The 22059-nt window shown below is 38.4% G+C and overlaps 1 protein-coding gene across 2 annotated transcripts in view; it reads right to left on the reverse strand.

The window, feature by feature from the left end:
* Positions 1–7774: 7774 nt before the first annotated feature.
* LOC124168300 (proton-coupled amino acid transporter-like protein pathetic) overlaps positions 7775–22059 on the reverse strand; it is a 31706-nt gene continuing 17421 nt past the window's right edge. For both annotated transcript variants that reach the window (XM_046546454.1, XM_046546453.1), the window contains exons 8-11: positions 21555–21821; positions 14694–14884; positions 8587–8753; positions 7775–8212 (exon numbers count right to left, since the gene is read on the reverse strand). In XM_046546454.1, the coding sequence (XP_046402410.1) occupies positions 7893–8212; positions 8587–8753; positions 14694–14884; positions 21555–21821 (945 nt within the window). In that variant the 3' untranslated portion in view covers positions 7775–7892. The remainder of the gene's footprint in view (positions 8213–8586; positions 8754–14693; positions 14885–21554; positions 21822–22059) is intronic.

The following is a 22059-nucleotide window of genomic DNA, read 5'->3' on the forward strand; positions in this document are numbered from 1 at the left end:
GCTTTTAAGTTTATCTCAGATTCATGTCATGAAGGTATGTAATTCATGAATGCAAAATGAATGTGAAATCTTACTATTTGCTTCACAGACCTAGGGATTGTTTGTGCTTTAAGCTAGAGTCTGCGTTTACACAAGGAAAGTATCATCCCATGTAATCAATACCTAGCACTATTGGTTACCTACTCAAATTTGAAATCATCAAGTATTGTGTATATGAGTATGTCAATACAATGGTAATAGGGAAGTGCACTAATTTTTTTTTATTGCTGAATTTGAAAGTTTAGCCTAAAAAAGAAACATTAGTATAGTCACTTTTATTTTCTGCATCTGGGGTATGCACTTTAAAACGTTTTGAAAGTCGGAAAATTTCATGTTGCGCTGAAACACAGTGCCTCCATCTTGATTGAGATGTGACGTCACAAGGCAGTAGTCATCAGTGGAGTATCGCTGTATTCCGTCGCCTTCTTTAGCGCGGCGAGAGTTTCCGGGAATCGGTGGAGTTTGCTTCCTAAAAATGTCGTCTAGTACCGAAAACATGAATTCAAAATAGAATTATAAATGATTTTTTGTTGCAAATTTCATCTCGACGTCGAAACAAAAGCCTGGAGAAGATATTCATTCCCGTGCCTTAAGCACAAGCTATACGGAATACATGGTTCAAGGCTGCTCCTGACTCTTACCTATCGATGATATTCTGTTTTGAAGATCATTTGAACGTATTGTAAGATCAAATTGATATTTACATTATAATAATTTACTTAACAGGTACCTCAGTCACATCAGAAAGTGTGTTGAGTAAAAATATAGCATCTTCCGCGTAGACCTACGTAATTTATAAACTGAAAGTAGTTTGGTTAAAGAATTATGGCGCGACTGTTTTTTTACACGACCGGGCAAAATGCGTACTTTGCCCATGATATGTGCATATATGATAACAAACGATTTTTGTTAAATTTAATCTTTATTTGTTGAAATTAGTACATTTATAGGTGATACAGTTATAAAGGTACACAGCAGGTCGCACGGCGTAATTTGTACTCCACTGGTGACCGGTTCATCTTGCTGATCTAAAAAATTAGCTACAATACCTCGAACTTTGAAAACTCGCAATATAGGCAGTCAAAGTACATTGTAAGAATACACGAGACCATCTAAGCCCAGAATGTACGTACAATGTCGAAATCCTTGGTTTTCAAAGATTGACGTATTTTATACGCCAGCGCGCCCGGTCCAGGGTTATCAACTTTTATTTCATCCTATTTGTTAGTTGAAATTATATTTCAGAATGGTTCTTTTAGCACTGCTACTGAGGTAAACTGGTAGGTACTGAGTACAAGGTACTGAGGTATGTACTGAGTAAGTAAACTCCCTTTGGAGTAATGTGAATTACAAGTGTTCGAAATACATGGCATTTTATATTCGCTTTGTGTTCTTATTAATTATGCCTGTACGCATATTGTTGCTTGCCGCGAGCCTTTAATGGTATGTGCTCTTGCAAGAGTGGTTTTCATTTTTAATGTGGAAGTTGGTCAGTATAAGCAAAGAAAAAATTAACATTTTAGCGCACACCAACCCTTGTAGTCATCGTATCTCTGCGTTTGTAATGACACTGCTAAAATACCTAAACGCCATAATGATGATAAAAAAATTGTCTCATGTCAATGATTGCTGCAATTATAATTAATAATAAACTTGATGCCGTATGATCACAATGAAGACAACAAAAAATAATGCCGTGACGCAGTCTTGAACCACGGTCTTTCGGGTGAGATCATTCCTTTGAATCGTGCACGCTACCACTACCCCAACAGACACATTAGGAAATTGTGGATATTTTGGATTTAAATATATTTTGTAAAATGTAACGCATGAAAATTAATTAATTACAGCCTAACTAACGCCCTAATTGAAAAAGATGGAGCAAGGTACGCGGTCTCCCCTTGTTAGCCTTAACGTCTCGCATTTCTATGGAGCGTTGAACCTGTCCTCCTTATTCAAAAATTCAGTAACCATAAATACATCACAGTTTGGTATACCATTTATAAATCGTTGGAATTTTCCTTCTCCCAACCAAGATTATCTTTTCTTGAACCCATCCTGGACAGCGAACCATTGCAACAACCAGCCAGCTCGGAAATAAGGCTAACATCCCATGATTCTAGTTGCGAAGGGCGAACGTTCCGGCCGGCGTGAATACATACGCAACGAATAAGTCTTGCAGCAAACGTCTGAAATAGGTTTATTAGTTTGACTCGGTTCTTACAAAAAAAGTTTTGGCATGATAAACGGCATTGGGCCAAAATATACCCAGCGAAAAATAAATGCCATCATGCATTTATTAAAGATTCAATGTGCTATTCGTACTACTCTTTCCAAACTTGAAGTTGACACGTAAATGAATATTAATATATTACGCAATGATGAGTCGTTTACTCAAAAGATAAGCAGCCACATATATATTCTGAAGATATTTTATGACAGCAAAAAACGGATACCCTCAAATTCTGTAATTTTTCTATGCAATAATAGTGGTAGAACTAAACGGTGTAGAAGCTGCCTTCTACTACTGCCTTGTGATGTCACGGCCAATATTCAACATGGACACCCGTTTTAGCGGCCTTTAAATTTTTCCATATTTCAGACGGTCATCTCGAATCAAGTATTCACTATTAGGATTTCAACTGTGGTTTTACGACATTATGTTATTCTGAACTCTAATTTAAAAAATAAGTTTGGTGCATTTGAAACACTAGTGCACTTTCCTATTAGGTACCATCTTCCGTTATTATTGTCATTTTTGTTCTAGAGTCTTGGTAAGACATTAAAAAAATATGCAGGTAAGTGAATAGGAACTAGGTACATAAAAAGAATGAACAGGTTGGCACCTTTTAGCTGACTTTAACTCCTGAAAGAACTTGGGGCCATAATGGTGTATGCGTTTGGAGGTAGAAATATTTCAAAGGAAAGGTACATCATGTTCATGTATACAGTTTTTACAGTGAACCCATGACCTCCATTTTAATGCATGTGACAGTTTCATACATTGTTTTTTATTCTTGAAAATTCATTAAGAATGTGATGTGTGTATTTTAAACTGTTCATTCAAAGGTGCTATGTCAACATTAAGGGCCATAAGCATTGTTGGATCTCTATCTCCGACTCAAACTCCTCTGTGTAGGAGGAATGATCAAGAGATGGTATCTTCATTGCATTGCAGAGTTGTTGGAGGAGGCGATATCCTAAGCTTTGATGGAGGTTGCCTCATTCACAGAAATTTCTCATACATATGCTGACTTTTTTGGACACCTCCTAAGGACGTCTCATGGTCTGCCACAGTTTAAAGCAAAGTCAAAAGTACTGTGGACTCTGAATGTTGTGAATAGGGTGGTTTCCTATTATTTTTTTATTGCCTAAATCGAAAGATTATTACTCCTGGAGTACATATTTCACGCTTTTAGATTTTTAAATGACTATATCTATTTTTCGCGATTAAATGAAAAGTGAAAATTTTCAAGCGTGCGAAAACGCGACGCTTAAGTATGAATGTCGGGAAGTCTCTCCGCGTGACGTATTTCTGGTTCCCCCTCCCGCCCTGCGAGGTGACCTTGAGGCGAGGCTTAGCGCTGATACGACGCAGGCTGCTAGCGGCTAGCCTAGTACCCTGCTGGCTGGTAGCTCTTGGCTTAAATAAGGATTATTAATAACTTAGCAAACGAGGAAAACTTTCCGACCTTAGCCAGTTTTATTAAGTGATTGTTAAGACATGTTTCCCTGAGCTCTGCGCCTCATGCATGCAATGGTAACCTCAGACGACGTATAACTCCTATCTTCTCGTATAGAAACTAGGTCCCTGTGACGTCACGTGGAGTGGCATCGCATGGGCGCCAATCTGGCTCTTTTCAAATGAGGATAAAAATGGACCATTGCCATTCGTTTAACCCGGTATTTCTAAAACAAAATAATTTGTATATTATGAATACACTAATGGTGGGTAACGAATCGCAATCAATGCCTTTTGTTTTCTTTGATGAAGGAAACCACCCTATTACACTCAGGTCTTCACTCTAAGTCTTTGGCTGTGACCATTACGAGAGACCAGAAATCATGGGATATCTGATGTCCACCTATAAATCCCTGAAAATCAGTTGAGAAACTTAGTAGAAAAAGAGCTATTGCAAATTTTAAGTTTCCTAACACTACCGCATTCAAGCAAATATGTGGCTTTTGTGGTCAGGCAACTTGCTCTACAAGTACCATTTTTGCATATTTTTATTAATTTCGTGGAGCTATGTGAATGACCATTAGAGATCAGTCTGTTCAATCACATCACCTTGTAAAATTTAAAAATAAGTAAAATTTCCCTTTTAAATACTTCTTCCTTTTACCTCCAGATGTAGTTGTGGAAAGGAGAGGTTGTTTCCTCATGATTCTGAAACCGGGGCTAAATGACGGGCCTCGACCATTTCCTTGGCATTTCACCCTCACAATTTAGTTTAGGGCCATTTCATGTGGAGCGGTTGGTTTGACATGTGTCTTTTCATTCGAAATAAAGTGATCACAACTTTTCATATTAACTTATACATGGTGGTTAAGTGAAATGTCCCAGAAAAATCTTGTTTAACAGAAGAATTTCTGGAATTCCTATAAAGTTCTAAAAATTCCCCTACCAAAGTTATTAAAACATTTTTAATGAAATTGCTGAATATTAATTTTTTATAAATTTATATTCATAAGTGGGGATGTCTCTCTATAACAAAAGTGGAAAGACTTTTTCTTCCCTCTAGTAATGAACCTCAGAACAACGATCTTAATCCTCCCCTCATAAAATATGAAAAATGTGCGAAAAATTGTCCTACCAGTCACGCCTATATCTCACTCGCCGAAAAGACGCAGTCGTGCCGTAATCTGCATTTTACCAATGAAGAGTATTGACGTGATAACCTTGATTTGTAAAGGTCATTTTGTGATGTATCTCGGAGTTTAAACTAATAATTCGCAAAAATGTCGAGCGCAACGGCGGAAAAAACGGCAAGCGTCAGTCTTGGCTTATTCGATGTGTGATATATTTGTTTATACTTATTGCGATGTATATTTCCTTTAACAGAGTCGTCAGTCTTGGCTTATTCGATGTGTGATATATTTGTTTATACTTATTGCGATGTATATTTCCTTTAACAGAGTCGTCAGTCTTGGCTTATTCGATGTGTGATATATTTGTTTATACTTATTGCGATGTATATTTCCTTTAACAGAGTCGTTTAATAGGTTACAGAATAGGTGCGTTTTTGAGGAAATTAATGAAAACTTACTTGTTTCCGGCACAAATGTGTTCTATTTCTGCCATTCAAATGTATTGCCGCTCCTTTTCCCCCTACGAGTTGATGATCGAAGGATTCCATGTATTATTTCTTTCTCACTCAGGAAGGATATCTCGGTGAACAGGTCATGGACATCTAATGACCATATGGTTTAATCGGTAGTGACTGCTTCATGCCAGACAATTCCGTCCATCCTTTCTTTTAATTCCTAAATTCGACTACTACCGCTGACTGAGCGGAAATGTGAGTCGCAATGAGGAATCCGCGGCGAGGTACTCGGTGTTCGAAGTGTAACTGGTGTAACTCTTACGAACATGATATATTAGTACCATGCTTACGAACGTGAATATTGCGCCTCGTACGCGTGATACTCGCACACTCCGTGACCTTTTTGTCGCTTACAAAAATCGCACTTTCATTTGGACAGTCACTTAACCGTTGTCACGAATGCGGTACGAGAACTTTAGCGAGAAAACACTAACCAAAAGCCCGAACAAGAATCTCAAACTGCATTCAGATGTTCGTGTGCAGCGGGAAGTCAGTCGCCGTGTATTCTGTCTCGTTATCCTTGTTGTTCTTGAATCATATTTCGTTTTCGTTAGTTTTCCTTTTCACTTGACGTGGAAAAGACACATTTCTAGCCGTAAAGAACTTGAAAAAGTTACCGATGTTCTAACTGACGATCATGAATCGAATTTCAATTACTCGGATCCCAAGATTCACGAAGATTTTCGAGGAGTCAAACTGACGTAAAGAATCTATGCAAATATGATGGAAAAACTTATTTTAATAGGATAGTTAAAAATTTACGAAATGTAATTTATGAAAATGACTCCGTTTCTCGAATTTCAGCGAGGATCTGTATTTATGTCACTCAATTTATCGCGGGATCTTTTTCATGACGATCACGTGGCCTGGTTTGCGGTCGCTCGTTTTGATCGTTAAAACTTGGTCGAGAGTTTAGGAAACAGTTGACAACCATGTGATAAATAACGATTCGAGACCTTTAAGAAGGGGTCTCGCTATACCTTTTTCGACCCCTCTCCGATGGGACTCCGCATTATCTCGGACTCCGATTGTGCTCCCTCCTTTCCGGGTTAACGACCATACTTGCGGCATTGGTTCGCGGTCAACTTATGATACTTATGATATCTAATGATACTTATGTATTACTTATATGTATTTAGCATATGGATAATTGTTGCTTGTACGTAAATTGTAGACTTTGAATTGAATTCCTCATTTTATTCTGAGCATTGTCAAATTTTAAGCGAAGTTCTAAGGTCAATATTAACGCATTTAATGCTGCAACAATTTCCATGTTGATGTTTATACATAACTTGAGATATAAGTTAATATTTATCGTAGAATTTCGTTTAAAAATTTTAAATGCTGTTCAAAAGACAAAGAATTATTCAATTCTTAGTTTATTTTTCTTGAGAAATGAACAATTATTTATCTCGAGAAATGACTGGATAAACAATAGTATGACCGCTGTACCTTACCGCTAAGAGGAGTCATAAAAGACGAGGGATCCGAGTTCCTGCTCCCGTATTCCGAGAGTAAATCCTAAACCCCCAGGGTTGGGTCCCGAGACAAGGACGACGTAAACCCGCAACCGTCCCTAAAAGGGGGGAGAGCTAGAAAACGTATATATACGGCTTTCGTTCTCCTGGCTAGGAAAATCTCACACACGTAAATATACGCCCGTCGTCTCCTGGGTCAGGAAACGTGCACACGTATATATACGTGTGTAGTAGGGAAAAGGTTAATGAATGTCCTCCAAAAATGCTCCGTACCACGAGAAAGGAGAGTCTCTTTGGGCTCAGTACAGCAGTACAGCCTAAGACGAAAACTCCGCCGTCTCGAAAGGGTTAATCGGAAATCGTCGCTAAAATTTGGGATGATCTTATGCAAGAATCCTACGTGTAGGGTTCTTGATCTTATGGTTAGTTAATCTGTACGATATTTGAACAAAATACGAGATTTTCATGAATTTGAATGGAAATCCTATGAGGGAGATAAGAATATATTGTAATGCTCTATTGACAAAGATCTGATATCTTGGTGCTGTCTTGTTTTTGAACCTGTTATTGTTGATGACATTTTAACCCAAAGATGAAAATTTTAATTCAAGTTTTTTTTGCAAATACTTGTTTGCTGTTATTTCCAAAAAATACGTAAATTATATTATTATATTTAATGTTTTGCTGGATTAGCAGATTTTGGGATACTTTCATTGAACTGATGAAATGGTGGAAGACATTGTGAATGTCTTAAGTCTACCCTTAAAATCATTTTCTCTTAAATGATGATAATTTGTTCCAAAGGGAAAGTCATAATGTGATCTCTGAAGCAAGCTTAATTCTGGACAAGCAAATATTTTTTTTTACAGATGCATCAGTTTATTGCATGTGTTAAAAAATAAGATATATTTGGATCGAATAACGTGAAAGTGTGAGTCTGCTGTGCAAAACTTTATTTCCTTTACAATAAAATTAGAATACATAGATGCAGTCACTGTCATGAGTTACTTAATTTTTGTAGGAATCAGTCTCTCCCTGTATTGTTTTGTTAACATTTTTTTCCTCCTAGGGTCACACCACCAAAACCATCACTTGCTGCAATCATGGCACCAAGTGCTAAAATAATTATTAATCCATTTTTTAATAACATTCTCAGTTTATGGATTTTGTGGAAATCCTTTGGTAATTCACTTTCCGAGTGCAGTGATGTCGCAGACGTTTGAAAGTAAGGGATTTGTGATGGTTTTTGCCAGTATATGACAATTTCTAAAACAGCTGGAATAATTATCCCAATAAATGTAGCACATAAGTACACCACAATAATGAAGTATTTCTCATGCGCTCTTGAAGTAAAAATGAAGGAGAATACTGAAATAAAATTTGATACATTCACTACTTGGTTGTTACCTTATGTATCTCTTAAATTTTTATACTAGTATCTTCCTTATGGTTTTTGTGAGTTTTTGCCTAGAGTAATGTTAATAATCAAGTGGGATGAGGGAATAAAAGAATGATTTTGAATTTGTTGGTATTTTTAGACAGTGATTATGTTGGTAATTCCAGTTATTATTCAAATGCTTTTACATCAAGTTAAAATTATGACATACATTAAAATATTTTCACATCATCATTTATTAAAAATTTAGACTATATGCATTCATTGTAAGGATAAATAAGAACTCGTGTGTTTTCTACTAAGGTAATAAATTCAAATCGCTATGACTAATGAGAGAACCACTTACGGATGATTAATGTCAGTGACACTCTAGTGGCAATTACACCCTGCCGAGGACATCTGAGGAATTTTTCATGTGCACGCCTCCACATCATGTCATAAGCTATGTAAAATGGTACTGGGAATGCACCCATTATTGCGACAGCCTTCAGCATGTGAAAGAGATGGAATGTCCTGAAAAAATTTTGTGCAAGCATATTATAAATTAACTCATACATTCATACTCAAATGATACTTTGGACATAAGCATTACCAATAGGAATACAGAGAATTTGTATCAATTGCAAGCTACTGAGTTTCATCAACTCCATCTGTCTTTATCTCCATGTCATTCTTTTTTAACTTCAATGTTTTGGCAATCTCATTATTTGGATGTGATTTAAGCTTCATACATTTTATTCATTCAGTATTAGTTTAAATTACTGATATGATCGATTAGTAAGGATCCTATATTATCTATGTTTCTGCATCCAGTTGTGTGAATGCCCTGAAGATGATATTTATGTTGATGGAGGAAGTAATATGTATACTACAAGCAAGAGATTGGCTAATCCAAACACATGGAGAGAATCAGGACACATTATGAATGAAAATATGAATGTACTAAAAGCTCTTTATTCAATGGGGATATTTTTTTTCTCTTACTGATAGAAATTATGCTCGAAGAAAAAATATTCTCTGGCATTGTAAAATGTTGTCGGAAATGCTTAAACATAAAAACTACAACCATTTGAATCTAATCCAACATAAGATTTTTGCTCCATCATTCAAAAAGTTTTTAGGTGTCAAATACATAATAAATAGTACAGGTATTGAAGCTTTTCACCTATGAATTCTTAGAAACTGAACTGATTGTGAGTGACGTAAAATTTTGTATGCATTTTGGGAGTGTCTCACCGAACGTTAGTGGCCTAAAATTTATTTCAAATATCTTTGCGACTGGGAGGCAGGCCTAAGTGTTTTGGGTGGTGAGGGCAGAGGGAATGTGACCTGAAAAGGGACAGTCCATTTATTAAGTGAGCTGATTTTTGGACTCTCTCCCCCCCATTATTAAGATATCGTGAGATTTGGCTGTACCTCCTCCCCCTCCCTCTACTCTCCAGTGAGATTGTTAAAATGCATATTTTCAGAGCAAATATGCGTTTTGAGCAATCTATGCTTCATTGCTTTGGATTTTTTTAGAAAAAAACAATTTAAAAAATTATATTTACTTGACATTAGTTAAGACTAGTAATTAAGATTACTAGGATCGCAATTTTACACTGTTCCTTGTGGATAAAGAAATTAAATGATACTTGCCGGGATCCACCCCCCTCTCACCTAAGTGAGATTGGGTGAGAATCAGCTTTACCCCTCTAACCTCCCTAAACACCTCACATAATTAATGGATGCCCTCAAACCATCCAAAATGCAATAGGCAGAGCCTCCAGGGAATCCAGTAGCTTTCAGACTTATGACAGGTTTATGTTTTGTGAATAAGTTAGCTGTGTTGCCAAACGTCCGTCTGTGTTACCTTTGTTCATTAGTTATGCCATGGTGATTGTTCTCCAACGGCCCTTGAAAATGCTCAAAATAAGAAATTAGAGCAGGAAATGCAAGAGATGATAAGGGACTAACCCTTTCAACCGAGGAGCCAGCCAGGCTTCCCTTCCTAATGAGTAGAGATGCGTGAAAATTGGAAATGCGATAAAGGCGATATAGATGCGATGTGCACAAATAAATGCCATGTAGATGCAATGACTGGACTTCTATGATATTTTTACGCAAATTTGCCTTTTCGACGGCAAAATTCGTACATTTTGTGCCGAGCGCAGTTTAAATGCTCCGCCGACACTCACCGCTTAAAGCATGTGAGCGACTGGCCAGCTGCTAGTTGGCTGGGACTCTACGTGGCCACGGACTACAAGTGGGCGGGGGCAAGCTACACCTCCGCCACTATATGTCTTATTCCTTAATTTATTATTGTTTTACAACATAATTATTTAAAATATTCTGTATTTTGTCATATAACTTTGTTTCACTACATTTTTATCGTCATCCACCTCATTATGAAAATAAAAATAGATGCTGCAAAATGCGATAAACTTTTATTGAAAGTGCGACAAAATAAAAATGAAAGTGCAATTTTCACGTATCTCTCTTAATGAGCCACTTGGTGACTAGTAAATAGAGAGATTTTGAGACAGTCGTTCATTTCCATGTGCTGACAAAGTCTTTTGAGGATGGCGACGCCTATCTCTCTCTCTCACGAACTATCTTGAACGACTGGCTAGTCGGAAAGGTATTTGAAAAGGATCATTGTTCCGTCATGCTTCCACCCTCGTGGTGGCTACCACCCCTTCTTGGGAGTTGTTAGTCTTTTGTCAAACTATGTACCCCAGAAAAGTGATAAAGGACTAAATGTTAAGCAAAAATGTTGTAAGAGTTTTTTGAAAAATCAATATTTATTGAGTTATTCACAATTTGATATTAAAATATTTGTTGAAACAAACATGTTTCAAATTGGTTTTTCACGAATAACTGAAAACTGTCCATTTTATCAAGAAGTGTGTAGTAACAAAACTGTAGCTCGTAAAAAAATGGAGAGAATCATTTTTTGAAGAATGCTCTTAATGGAAAACAAAGTGAGAAAGGGTTGGTGGCTGGGAAATATTTTTGGTGAGAATTGGAATAAATGTATTCAGTGTCAATTAATGGGAAAAGGATCGCTTTCACCGATTTAAGGAATCCTAACTGTTTTATGGTACTTGAAAATACCTTTCAAATGAGCACTGATAAAAGTCAATTAGAAAAAATGAAGGAGCCATCACTAAAAATAGATGTACATAAATAGGTTTGCTCATATTTTTAAAGTAAAAATGAGCAGTTTTAATTTTGCTTATGGTGTGCTGTATAAGGGGTGCAGTGCATGTAAAAATTTTTCTTTGAACATGATGAAGGGCATGCACAGAAAATGGGTTAGCAAGAAAAAATAAAGAAAATTGAAAGGGTAGCTAAATTGTCAAGAATCGATTTGAGAAGTAGTTATAGACTTTATTTTATTGCTTAACATAACAAAAAATCCACTAATAATCTTTCTCAATTTAAGACCTTTAAAATAGGATATTGCGTGTTTTTATATTTTCTTTATTTCTGGAGGTATGACATCTGATGTGGAGATGCATTTATAACATTTCAGTTTTACAGCATTGCAATATCTTGTAAACTAATACATGTATTGCTAAAAGAATTTGTGGTTTTCATTTAATAATCAAATAATAATTCCATCTTCATGCCATAATTGTGTCATTGTCATGTGTTTATGTTCCTGTCTCCTTGTTTCTACTTCTATCTGTAATTATGTTTGTATATTTGCCTGTGGCGACTTGTGTGAATGTGAATTATATATCCATTCACATAATTCCATAAGCATAAACAGTGGCGGCTGGTGGTAATTTATCTAGGGTGTGCATTAGAGCAGATATAGGATGATTTAATTATATTATGTTAATCCTAATCCATGAGCGTCATATTTCATCGTAATAGAATACATAGCAAGCAAAACATATCACTGGTACACTCTACCTTTAAAATTGCATGAACAGAAATAATATTAGCATGCATGAAAATAATTATTCTCAACACACCTTTACAAGTGACGGTAGTTAAAATTCATTCTCTTTTCCTTACACCCTATGAGGAAGTAGTGTAGAAAACGGCTATACAGATGGCTCTGTAGACGGACTAGGATCCTGGGCGCAGGTAGTGTAGGTGGCGGCTACACCACTACACTACCTGCTAGTCAGTCACCAAAAACATGCGCGTGCGCATTCGCATGGTTTTGAGTCTGCTCCCATCGCCCCTTTGAACAGCACATACCCCCCCGCTTACCTCGTCCCGCCAGAGCTCCTTCAAGCGATCGCACAGAGCGAAAATGCGCCCGGCATGATGCCACGGGATCGCACACTTGTAGAGCGGTGAATTCGAAAAGGAGATAGCTGTAGCGTTCGGAGGCTCATGTTTCTTGCATATGCAGACAGTACTTTTATCCTTCGCGTTGCAAAGGAATAGTTTTCTTTTATAATTTATTCATCTTTGGGTGTGCACTTGCTAACATGCGTATACGCACGTGCCGCCACTGAGCATAAATATACTATATAAATTAAGAAGGGGATAGAAAGGGAGCATAGAGATGGCTAGATAGAAGATTTTTGATACGGTCCCATTATCATTGCGTTCATTTTGTATTTCGTGGTATCCTTGTGCCGCCCCCCCCCCCTCCCCCCAGAACAAAATCCTGGATACAGTCTTGCTTGTGCCTCCCCCCCAGAAAAAAATCCTGGATCCTGGAAGCCTCTGCACACCTCTATGTGTTCAAAGTTCGGGCTTTGCTCTCCAGCAGTGGTGCTATGTGCACGATTTGGGCTGCTTGTTGCATCACATGCTCAGCAGTCTATACCACCTTGTCAGGTCAAGTCCATTCTTCCACAGGGAAGAATGATGCCTCTGTAGCTTAAAGAACTCGACGGAAATTGGAATATCCTGATTCGAATCCCAGATGATTTTTTCTATGTGGATTTTTTTGATAAAGTGACTCATTGATTCAAAATTATCATTAATGCTTATATTTGAACTGTACTGCTTCAATGTAAGGTCTACTTTGTGAGTCAGGGTATGTATTATTAGGAGAATTTCCTTATTAAATATAAGAACATCATTATTAAAAGATAAATATCATTAATTCAAATGAAAAATATGCATTTTTTGTGGCTTTGCCTTGTGTATCGTAGTGCAGAGCACTATTTTCTTTGCAGAGTAGCATGTAATATCATGGAATGGTATGACACTCTGTGATTTTCTTAACACGTTGCGTATGGATGGCGAGAATTCTCGTCATTTTTTCCCCGAACGTTCTGGACGGATGACGAAGATTCTCGTCATTTAGGCGCGTCAACCTAAACAATAGGGTAGTTTCCTTTATCAAAGAAAACGAAAGGCATTGATTGCGATTCGTTACCCACCATTAGTGTATTCATAATACACAAATTATTTGGTTTTAGAAATACCGGTTTAGACGAATGGCAAGGGTCAATTTTATCCTCATTTGAAAAAGGCGCCCATGCGATGCCACTCCACGTGACGTCACAGGGACCTAGTTTCTATACGAGTAGATAGGAGTTTTGCATCGTCTGAGGTTACCAATACATGTATGAGGCACAGAGCTCAGGGAAATATGTCTTAGTAATCACCTATTAAAACTGGCTAAGGTTGGAAAGTTTTCCTCGTTTGATAAGGCATTAATAATCCTTATTGAAGCCAAGCGCTACCAGCTAGCATGGTACTCTACTACCTGCTAGCATCCTGCGTCGTATCAGCGCTCAGAGCCTCGCCCCAAGGTCACCTCACTTGCGGCAGCGGGAACCAGAACGACGTCACACAGGAGTTTTCCTGGCATTCATACTTACCCGTCGCGTTTTCGCACGCTTGAAAATGTTCACTTTTCATTTAATCACCAAAAATAGATATTGTCATTTAAAAATCTAAAAGTGTGAAATGCATACTCCAGGAGTAATAATCTTTTGATTTAGGCAATAAAAAAATAATAGCAAACCACCCTATTTTAAAGCTTATCGCAAGTGAATACATATTGTATACTTAAAAATTGTTTAGGTTGATGCGCCTAAATGACGAGAATCTTCGTCATCCGTCCGGAACGTTAGGGAAAAAAATGACGAAAATTCTCGCCATCCGTGCGCAACGTGTTAATACAAATTTAGTGTGGTAGCTAGTGTGGGATTTTGTTTCTGATAGCAATATTATATCTACACTAAGGAATGCATTAGCAATATAAGAATCAATTATGAACAAAATTAGAATAGATAATCGAGGAGGTGAGATCTGTAGTTGCAACAATTGCAATTCCATAGTTTCAATATGGAATGAGTGCAATTAACTGCAAAACCCTGCCTATACATATTTTTATATGTAGTTCATCCACCATTGGTTATGAAACAGTCATTAATGGCTCGTACAAGGAGTCATATGCATTCAACATGCTTTGGTACCACGTCCTGATTTGGCTCTGTGTTATTTAATATTATTTATTTCATCTATTAGGTATAATAAGTCCTTTACCAATCTCTAACTAGAAGCTCTTCCTCGAGTAACATTCTGCATGCCTCTTCTCCAAATTTGTCATATGCTACAATTCCAAATATTGTGTTTATCAGTGACACCAGAGTTAGGCTCATACTGTTTATTCCAGTAAAACAGAATCCTTTTATGAGATGATATGGGTGCTCCATCATATTTTCCATTGGTTGTGTCTGCAATTTCCATCATTGTAAGAATAAGAATGCTTGTTTTTCATATTCATCATCATACTACATAATCATTTATAGAGCGATTTTCAAAGTTAGAGATGTGCTAACTTGAGGAAACTTAACCAAGTTTTATCATGGTCTTCCATGCAAAAAATCAGTCCCATTGCTTTAGTGTTACTAATGTGTACATGTCCTTAGTCTTATATGCAAGGATCATTTTGTTAGGGGAGTATTAGTAGATTGTCTGGAGATAATTTTTCAGGCTTGGAGGAGAAAAGTAGAAATTATAATCATATCATGCCATCTCCTTTGAGGATAAACTAGATGACTCTGCATTTCACCTGGACTCAGTTTATTTTGATAGGTCAGGAGGAAGCTCATTGTGTAGTCAGAAATTGACCAAGGCTATAGCAGGGAGTCAAGGGGTGCAAACCCTCTCTGAAGTGTTTGAAAAAACATTTTATTAGTTAAATAATGAGAAAATGTATCAGATTTAATGTTACTCAGTTAATGAGCAGTAATGGAGCCAATTTTGTTCGTAAGGTCATAAGTCATTGAGATAAGGTAATAGGAATTAATAAGGGAGGCGCTTGTAAGTGTGCAGGTTGGCCTTTTCTTATGGGTTTCTTATGGCCAGGCCGACAAACATCCAGAGTAATGACAAAATTGAGGCCTAACTTTCAGCACTTCCATAGATGTTGTTGTTATCCATCATTTTAGAGTATTCATTGAGGCATTTATGAATAAAAATACTGTTTTCATTCTTGGTGCTTCTATATTCTGAGGAGAATTTACATCATACGGCCATAATTTGAAAATCATTCACATTTATGAGATGATGGTGCAACCACCAGCATCAATAATTTATTCATTTTTTACAACTAAAATTAAAATTCATAAATGTCGGATCGTGTGGACCTTGAATGAATTCAGTTCGTCTCATGCACGCAGCATCTAAGTTTTTCTAAATACATAATTACATTTTAAATTGGTACCCACGCCTTACATCCTTCACTGGCACAGTGGTGTAGTGGTCAGCGTGCATAGCTGATGCTCTGAGGGTCATACCTTTAACTCCCCTGGTAGTTATTTTTTTTCTTTCTGCCACAAGGAAAAAGTAAGTGTATTATGCTTTGGATCTTCACAAGCCGGTCGCTTGCAGTTGTTATTTTTCTCAATCTTCAGGAATATCTGTTATCAGTTGTTCATCTCTTATATAGACTTGCTGAATTTCAGTGGTAGGCTTTAACCCTTTCGCGCCGAATGCCACACCTGTGCGGCGAGGATTTTTTTCCATGAACAACGAATGCCACACCTGTGCGGCGTTAATTTTCCTAACCTAAGCAACGAATGCCATGCCTGTGCGGCACAGGTCGAAAAAAGTGACCGTGGCGGACACAATAGACCCACGGACACGGTCGCCCCTCGTGATCCGCCTTAGCCGGAGCCCAGTCCCATCTTTGGCCGCTCAGGTCGACCCTTTCTTATCCTCTCCATGCGGTCAACTACTGTGATTTGCAGTGTGTTTTCCAAAACTATATTTGTTGCTTACTTTTCATATCTATTGCTATAAATGAATTCATCTTTTTTTGTTGACCACATGGAAATTTCAAACAAAATTCTAACGTTAATATCAATGGAGTTATAGACCAACTAGTAAATATACTAAATCCATCTAAATTAATGTTAGAACTTCGTTTAAAATTTCTGCACGCTCAGAAAAGAAACACAAAATTCATTTTGAATGTAAAAAATCGATGCGAACGACAAATTTGCATACATTTTGCACTAATATTTTAGCCAGTTGACCGCGGACTTGTCCTAGGAAGGGGCTTTTAATCCTTTGAGGGTCTGGGACAGAGGCCGAGGAAAGGGATCGGCGCCCCACTGAGTTGGGTCCAAAAATGGTTAGGGAGGGAACCACTGCCCACAGTCGATGCAAAAAAGCTTCGTGCAGGGGAGTAAAGAAAACTTTCCAGAGACTCGTATTGAGGAAGAATTTCCCTCAACAAAGGTCCGGCGCGAAAGGGTTAAATTCATGTTGGGCAGAGCTCTTAGCGTGGTAGAAAGTGTAGTATGCTGTTCTGCAGCATTTGGCCCTCCTACAGAAGTGACTTATGTTAATCTGAGGACGGCATTTTTACCTATTCTTCCCTAAAATCTTATACCTACTTGTCTTACGTAAGTCCCTTAGCTTACGATAAGCTGCTTATCATGCTTTCCCATAAGAAAACCATAAGAAACGGATAACTCACTTTGTGTCATGTGGGCTGTGGATCCAGAACTCAGAGTAAACTTAATCAAAGTTCTCAAGGTGGCTTCAATAGCCAAAAGCAACATTAAAACCTGAAACCTGAAGAAAAAAGCTGAAGGCAACATTAAAACGCTCAACTTAAATATCATTTCAGAAATAGTTAGTGAATTAAATCACGATTTTAATAAAATATATTATGACCCGTCAAAAATAGATTTAATTGAAATTCTAACACCTCTCTTATCTTTTTGGGTGTTAATTTTAGTGGAAATGAAATTTTCAGTCAAATTAAACCACATGTAAAATTACACCATGTCTAGAGTGGTGCCGACTCCATGGGGCCTGAGAACCAAGCCCCCTCCAACAAATCCTTATGGGTGTGAGGAAAAAATTGTGTGAGGTTTCTCAATTTTCCCCGGGGTGTCCAGGTATCGAGATTCGAGTTATTAGGGTTCTAAGTTGATCATATGACTCTTCTAAAATGCTTAAAAAACTTAAAACTCTCTATTTGTAAAATTTCTTGGGGCATGATCCCCGGTTTGGGCCCCCCCAATATTTTTTGTAAGTTGACATCCCTGACGTCTAGTCAAGAATTCAATGACATTTTTGGCATTGGTTAACCTGTGATCTTTCCTGAGATAGCAAGCTCAGATAGGGATGGGTAAGAGGATCATGTTATGTGGATTTTTTTAGTTGCATGTGTTGAAGCTGAAAGCTGCTCAAGTTTATATTTACTCTGAGATCCAGATGGTTTCCCCCCAATTTGACCTGGCTATGGGAATGAAAAAAGTAGCATCACAACAATCAACCAATAGTGAATTCCATCATTGAGAGGATTCCTTTTTTACAGAGCTTTAGACTTCAATATTTCTGGCAGTCAATGTAGATATATTTTGGAAGTGTACAACTTTAAAAATATTTTTTAAATCAATTTTTTCCAAAAATATTGAAATAAATACTTGCAACTTTCCATGATTTTATTTTATTATAGTATTCTACCGATTAAGGTGGGTTTTCATGGAGTATTCAAGAAGTGAGCTGGGATCCTCCCTTTCCTTCCAGCACTACCTTCTTTAATTCACTGTAAGGCCTACTCTCTTTCAATCTATCTAAAAATCCTATTCTTTTCCTTCCCCTCCCTTGTTTCCCCAACATTCTACCCTCTAACACCATTTTCAACATCCCCTCACCGCTAAGCACTAACTCCATCCATACCTTCTGTCTCCTCCGTATCTCGTCTAAAAGCTGCCTCTCCTCGCCAACCATATCCAGCACTTCGTCATTCCTTTTCCTCTCCGTCCATTTCACCCTCTCCATTCTTCTCCATGCCCACATCTCGAATGCCTCTAATCTTCTCTCGTCTTCTTTCCTCAGTGTCCACGTTTCCGCACCGTAGAGAGCTACACTCCAGATCAAACTCTTCACTAACCTTTTCTTTAAACTCTTACACAACGATCCTCTCAGAAGCTCCTTCCTGTTCATGAATGCCTCCTTCGCTGATGCGATTCTCTTCCTTATGTCCTTACTACTGTATTCGTTTTCCTCAAACGTACTGCCTAAATAGTTGAATTGCTCAACCTGCTCAAGTTTTTCACCACCCACCTTTATCTTGAGTTCCAGAGTTATCATTCCTCGCTCGTGATGCTTTACAAAACCGCATAGTAACCTTAGTTTTCTTATGATTAATCCTCATCCCATACTCCTCGCAACGCTCGTATAACGCATCCACTAGAGCCTGAAGCCCCCTCGCTGACTGGCTAATCAACGCCTGATCATCCGCGAATCTCACTGATTTGAACATCATTCCTCCCACTTTTATTCCAGCTTCTAACTCATCCCACGCTTCCCTTACCATCTCTTCAGCGTACACGTTAAAGAGCAGCGGCGATAAAGGACAGCCTTGCCTCACACCTCGGCCAATGCTTGCCCACCCAGATTCTCCGTCCGCTACCCTCACTTGTGCAGTCTGGGCCATATAAAGATTACGAACCAGTCGTCTATCCCTCCAATCTACACCTATTCTCTTGAGAATATCCATTAACTTAACCCAGTTCACCCTATCAAACGCTTTCTCAAAATCCACGAAACACGCATATACGTCCTGCTCATATTCTAGGTTCCTCTCCACGAGGGACCTCATAATTGCTTTTGCATCACGAGTTGACTTCCCTTTTCTGAAACCAAACTGATCTTCACCCAAATACTCGTTTGCCCTCGCCTCCATTTGTCTGTTCAATATCCTCAGCACCACTTTCGCCGCATGCGATATTAGGCTGATAGTCCTAAAATCTCCGCATTCCACAGCTTTCTTCTTTTTCGGAAGCGGAATTACAACCGTCTTCACGAAATCCTCCGGCCAACATCCCTCCTCATAGATCCTGCGCACTAGTTCGAAAAACCTTTTCTTACCTTCCTTTCCTAGATTCTTCAGAAGCTCACACGGTATATTGTCCACGCCTACTGCTTTCCTAGCCTTCATATCACGGAGTGCTCTCTCTATTTCCGAATCTAATATCTCAGGCCCAAGATTATCCTCCTCCACTGCACTTCCCTCCTCTAGAGTCAATCTCTCTGGTCTGTTCATTCCATCATACAGGTCCTCCACGTATTCCTACCATCTACCCTGTACCTCTTCTCGCTCGGTTAGTATCCTCCCATCTTTAGCCTTAATTTTAACCATGGCTTGTCCTCTTTTGCCGCCCAATAGCGACTTCACTCTGGCGTACAACTTCTCCATCCTTCTGGAAATTTTCCATTTCCTCACACTGTCTTTTCCACCAAGCCTCCTTTGCTCTCTTTGTTTCACGCTGTAATCGATTATTAATTTGTCTATACATTATTTTGCCCTGTTCTGTGCCCACGTTCTTCCACTTCCTCCTCTCCTTCATTTCCCTTATCATGTTATCTGTTATCCATGGCTTCTTTATCCTTCTACTGTCAACGTAAGCAATTGACTTCTCCGCCGCTTTGACTATTCCCGTTTTCATATTATCCCATCTTTCCTCAACAGTCTTAGTACTGTCAATGTCCCGCATACTAATGCCCACTAGTTCCTGATATTCTCTCCTCATACTCCCCTTCAGGGCTTCTACATTCCATTTCTTCGCCTTCCTAACTTTCATAAGTCTTTTGAATCTTACGTTGCATTTCATGAGCGCTAGATTGTGGTCCGAATCCGCATCCGCTGCAGGGAAGCTGCGCGAGTTTTTCACACTATTCCTAAACCTCTGTCTTACCATAATGTAGTCTATTTGAAATCTCCCCACATCCCCTGGACTTTTCCATGTGTACCTTCGCCCTTTATGATGATTGAACCACGTGTTTGTGATGAATAACTAGTTCCTCCTGCAAAATTATGCTACTTTCTCTCCCCTGCCATTTCGAATTCCTAATCCAAATCCTCCTACTTCGTTTGCATCCCTCCCTACCCTGACTGAAGCGTTCCAGTCCACCATCACTACCAGATTTTTCTTTCCCGGAGTTTCTTTAATTATTTCCTCGAGATGTTCATACACCTCATCTACTTCTTCCCTGTGATTGCTAGTGGGCATGTAAACTTGAACCTCCACAAGGTTGGTGGGTCGTGTCTCAATTTCTATCACAAGAATTCTATCGCTTATCTGATCTATACCTACCACACGCTTGTCCATCTTCCCGTTTGATACTAAAGCTACCCCTTGTTGACTTTCCTCCTTACCACAATGCATAACCCTGTACCCATCACTCCAATAGTCCCCCCCATCCCTCCACCTCACCTCGCATAATCCTAAGATATCTATTCTCTCTTTATCCATTTCCCTTTTGATATTTTTAACTTCCCCGCCCTCATCATTGTGCTCACATTCCACGTCCCTACATTTATAGCCGACTTCTTCTTCTCCATCTTCTTGGTCTTCTTTTCTTCTTTCTTCATTGCTGCTGATGATGATGATAAGTCTCTGCAAGGATTTCGCATGTTGACGACCCCGAGGACCTTGCCGACCTCGCTGCCATGCCCGACACCCGTCCTTTGCGGACGGGTCCTGGGCGATGAGATTCCGAGGCTCATTTCGTTGTACTCCATGTTTTCAGGGAAGAGATAGTTGGTAGGGTTTCCCACTTCCATTCCAACAGTGTTTTTCACGTGACACCATCACGTGGACTACCTTTCGTCTGGCTCCTACCCTTCGACCTATCTGGCATGGGTGGCCCTACCGGGAATAATTTAGAATTAATCCCGCCAGTGCAGCTCTAGGGGTCATAGGAACGTGCAAGCCTTTCCACCGCGACAAGTTTGTAGCCCAAGGGAAAGGTTTCCATGATTAATCATATCATAATATCTTTACAAAAATGACAGCATTGCATTAATATGATACTTAATTTTTTGCTCTTAACTCATAATATATGGATATTTTAATTATGAAAGTTGACTTGACTTACTATTCCTATTGAAAAGAGAGATTTTATCACCAGAATTGAGAAATATGTAGTATCTGTGGAGATACTAATTTTTGCGTTGACCTTATATTGTGTCTCCTTCAAACATACATGGCAAAGGAAATAGACATAAACAGCAATGCCAGCAAAACAGCCAAGCATGCTAACTCTTGATATTTTTTTCCAATTTGGCAAGAATCCAACTGCAATTACTACGACCGATATGATCAGATCTGAAATCGCAATCTTGGTGTCGTATTTTGTCAAGTCCTGTTTTTCAAAGAGAAAGGCATACTAAGATTTATTAAAAATTATTAATTATGAATTCAATAAAATTATGTATTTAAATTTAGTTCTGGGTGATAGGCTTCGTTTTTGGCAGAAAATTATTATAGTACATACTAATGTACCTACATACCTGCTTACTTAGACAAACACCTCAATGTCTCGGTGAAAAGTATTGACATCATGATTTCCCATTTTGTAATTTCAACTTGGCCACGGTGCA

The sequence above is a fragment of the Ischnura elegans genome, chromosome 11 (assembly GCF_921293095.1).
Source record: "Ischnura elegans chromosome 11, ioIscEleg1.1, whole genome shotgun sequence".
In the NCBI taxonomy this organism is placed as follows: domain Eukaryota; kingdom Metazoa; phylum Arthropoda; class Insecta; order Odonata; family Coenagrionidae; genus Ischnura; species Ischnura elegans.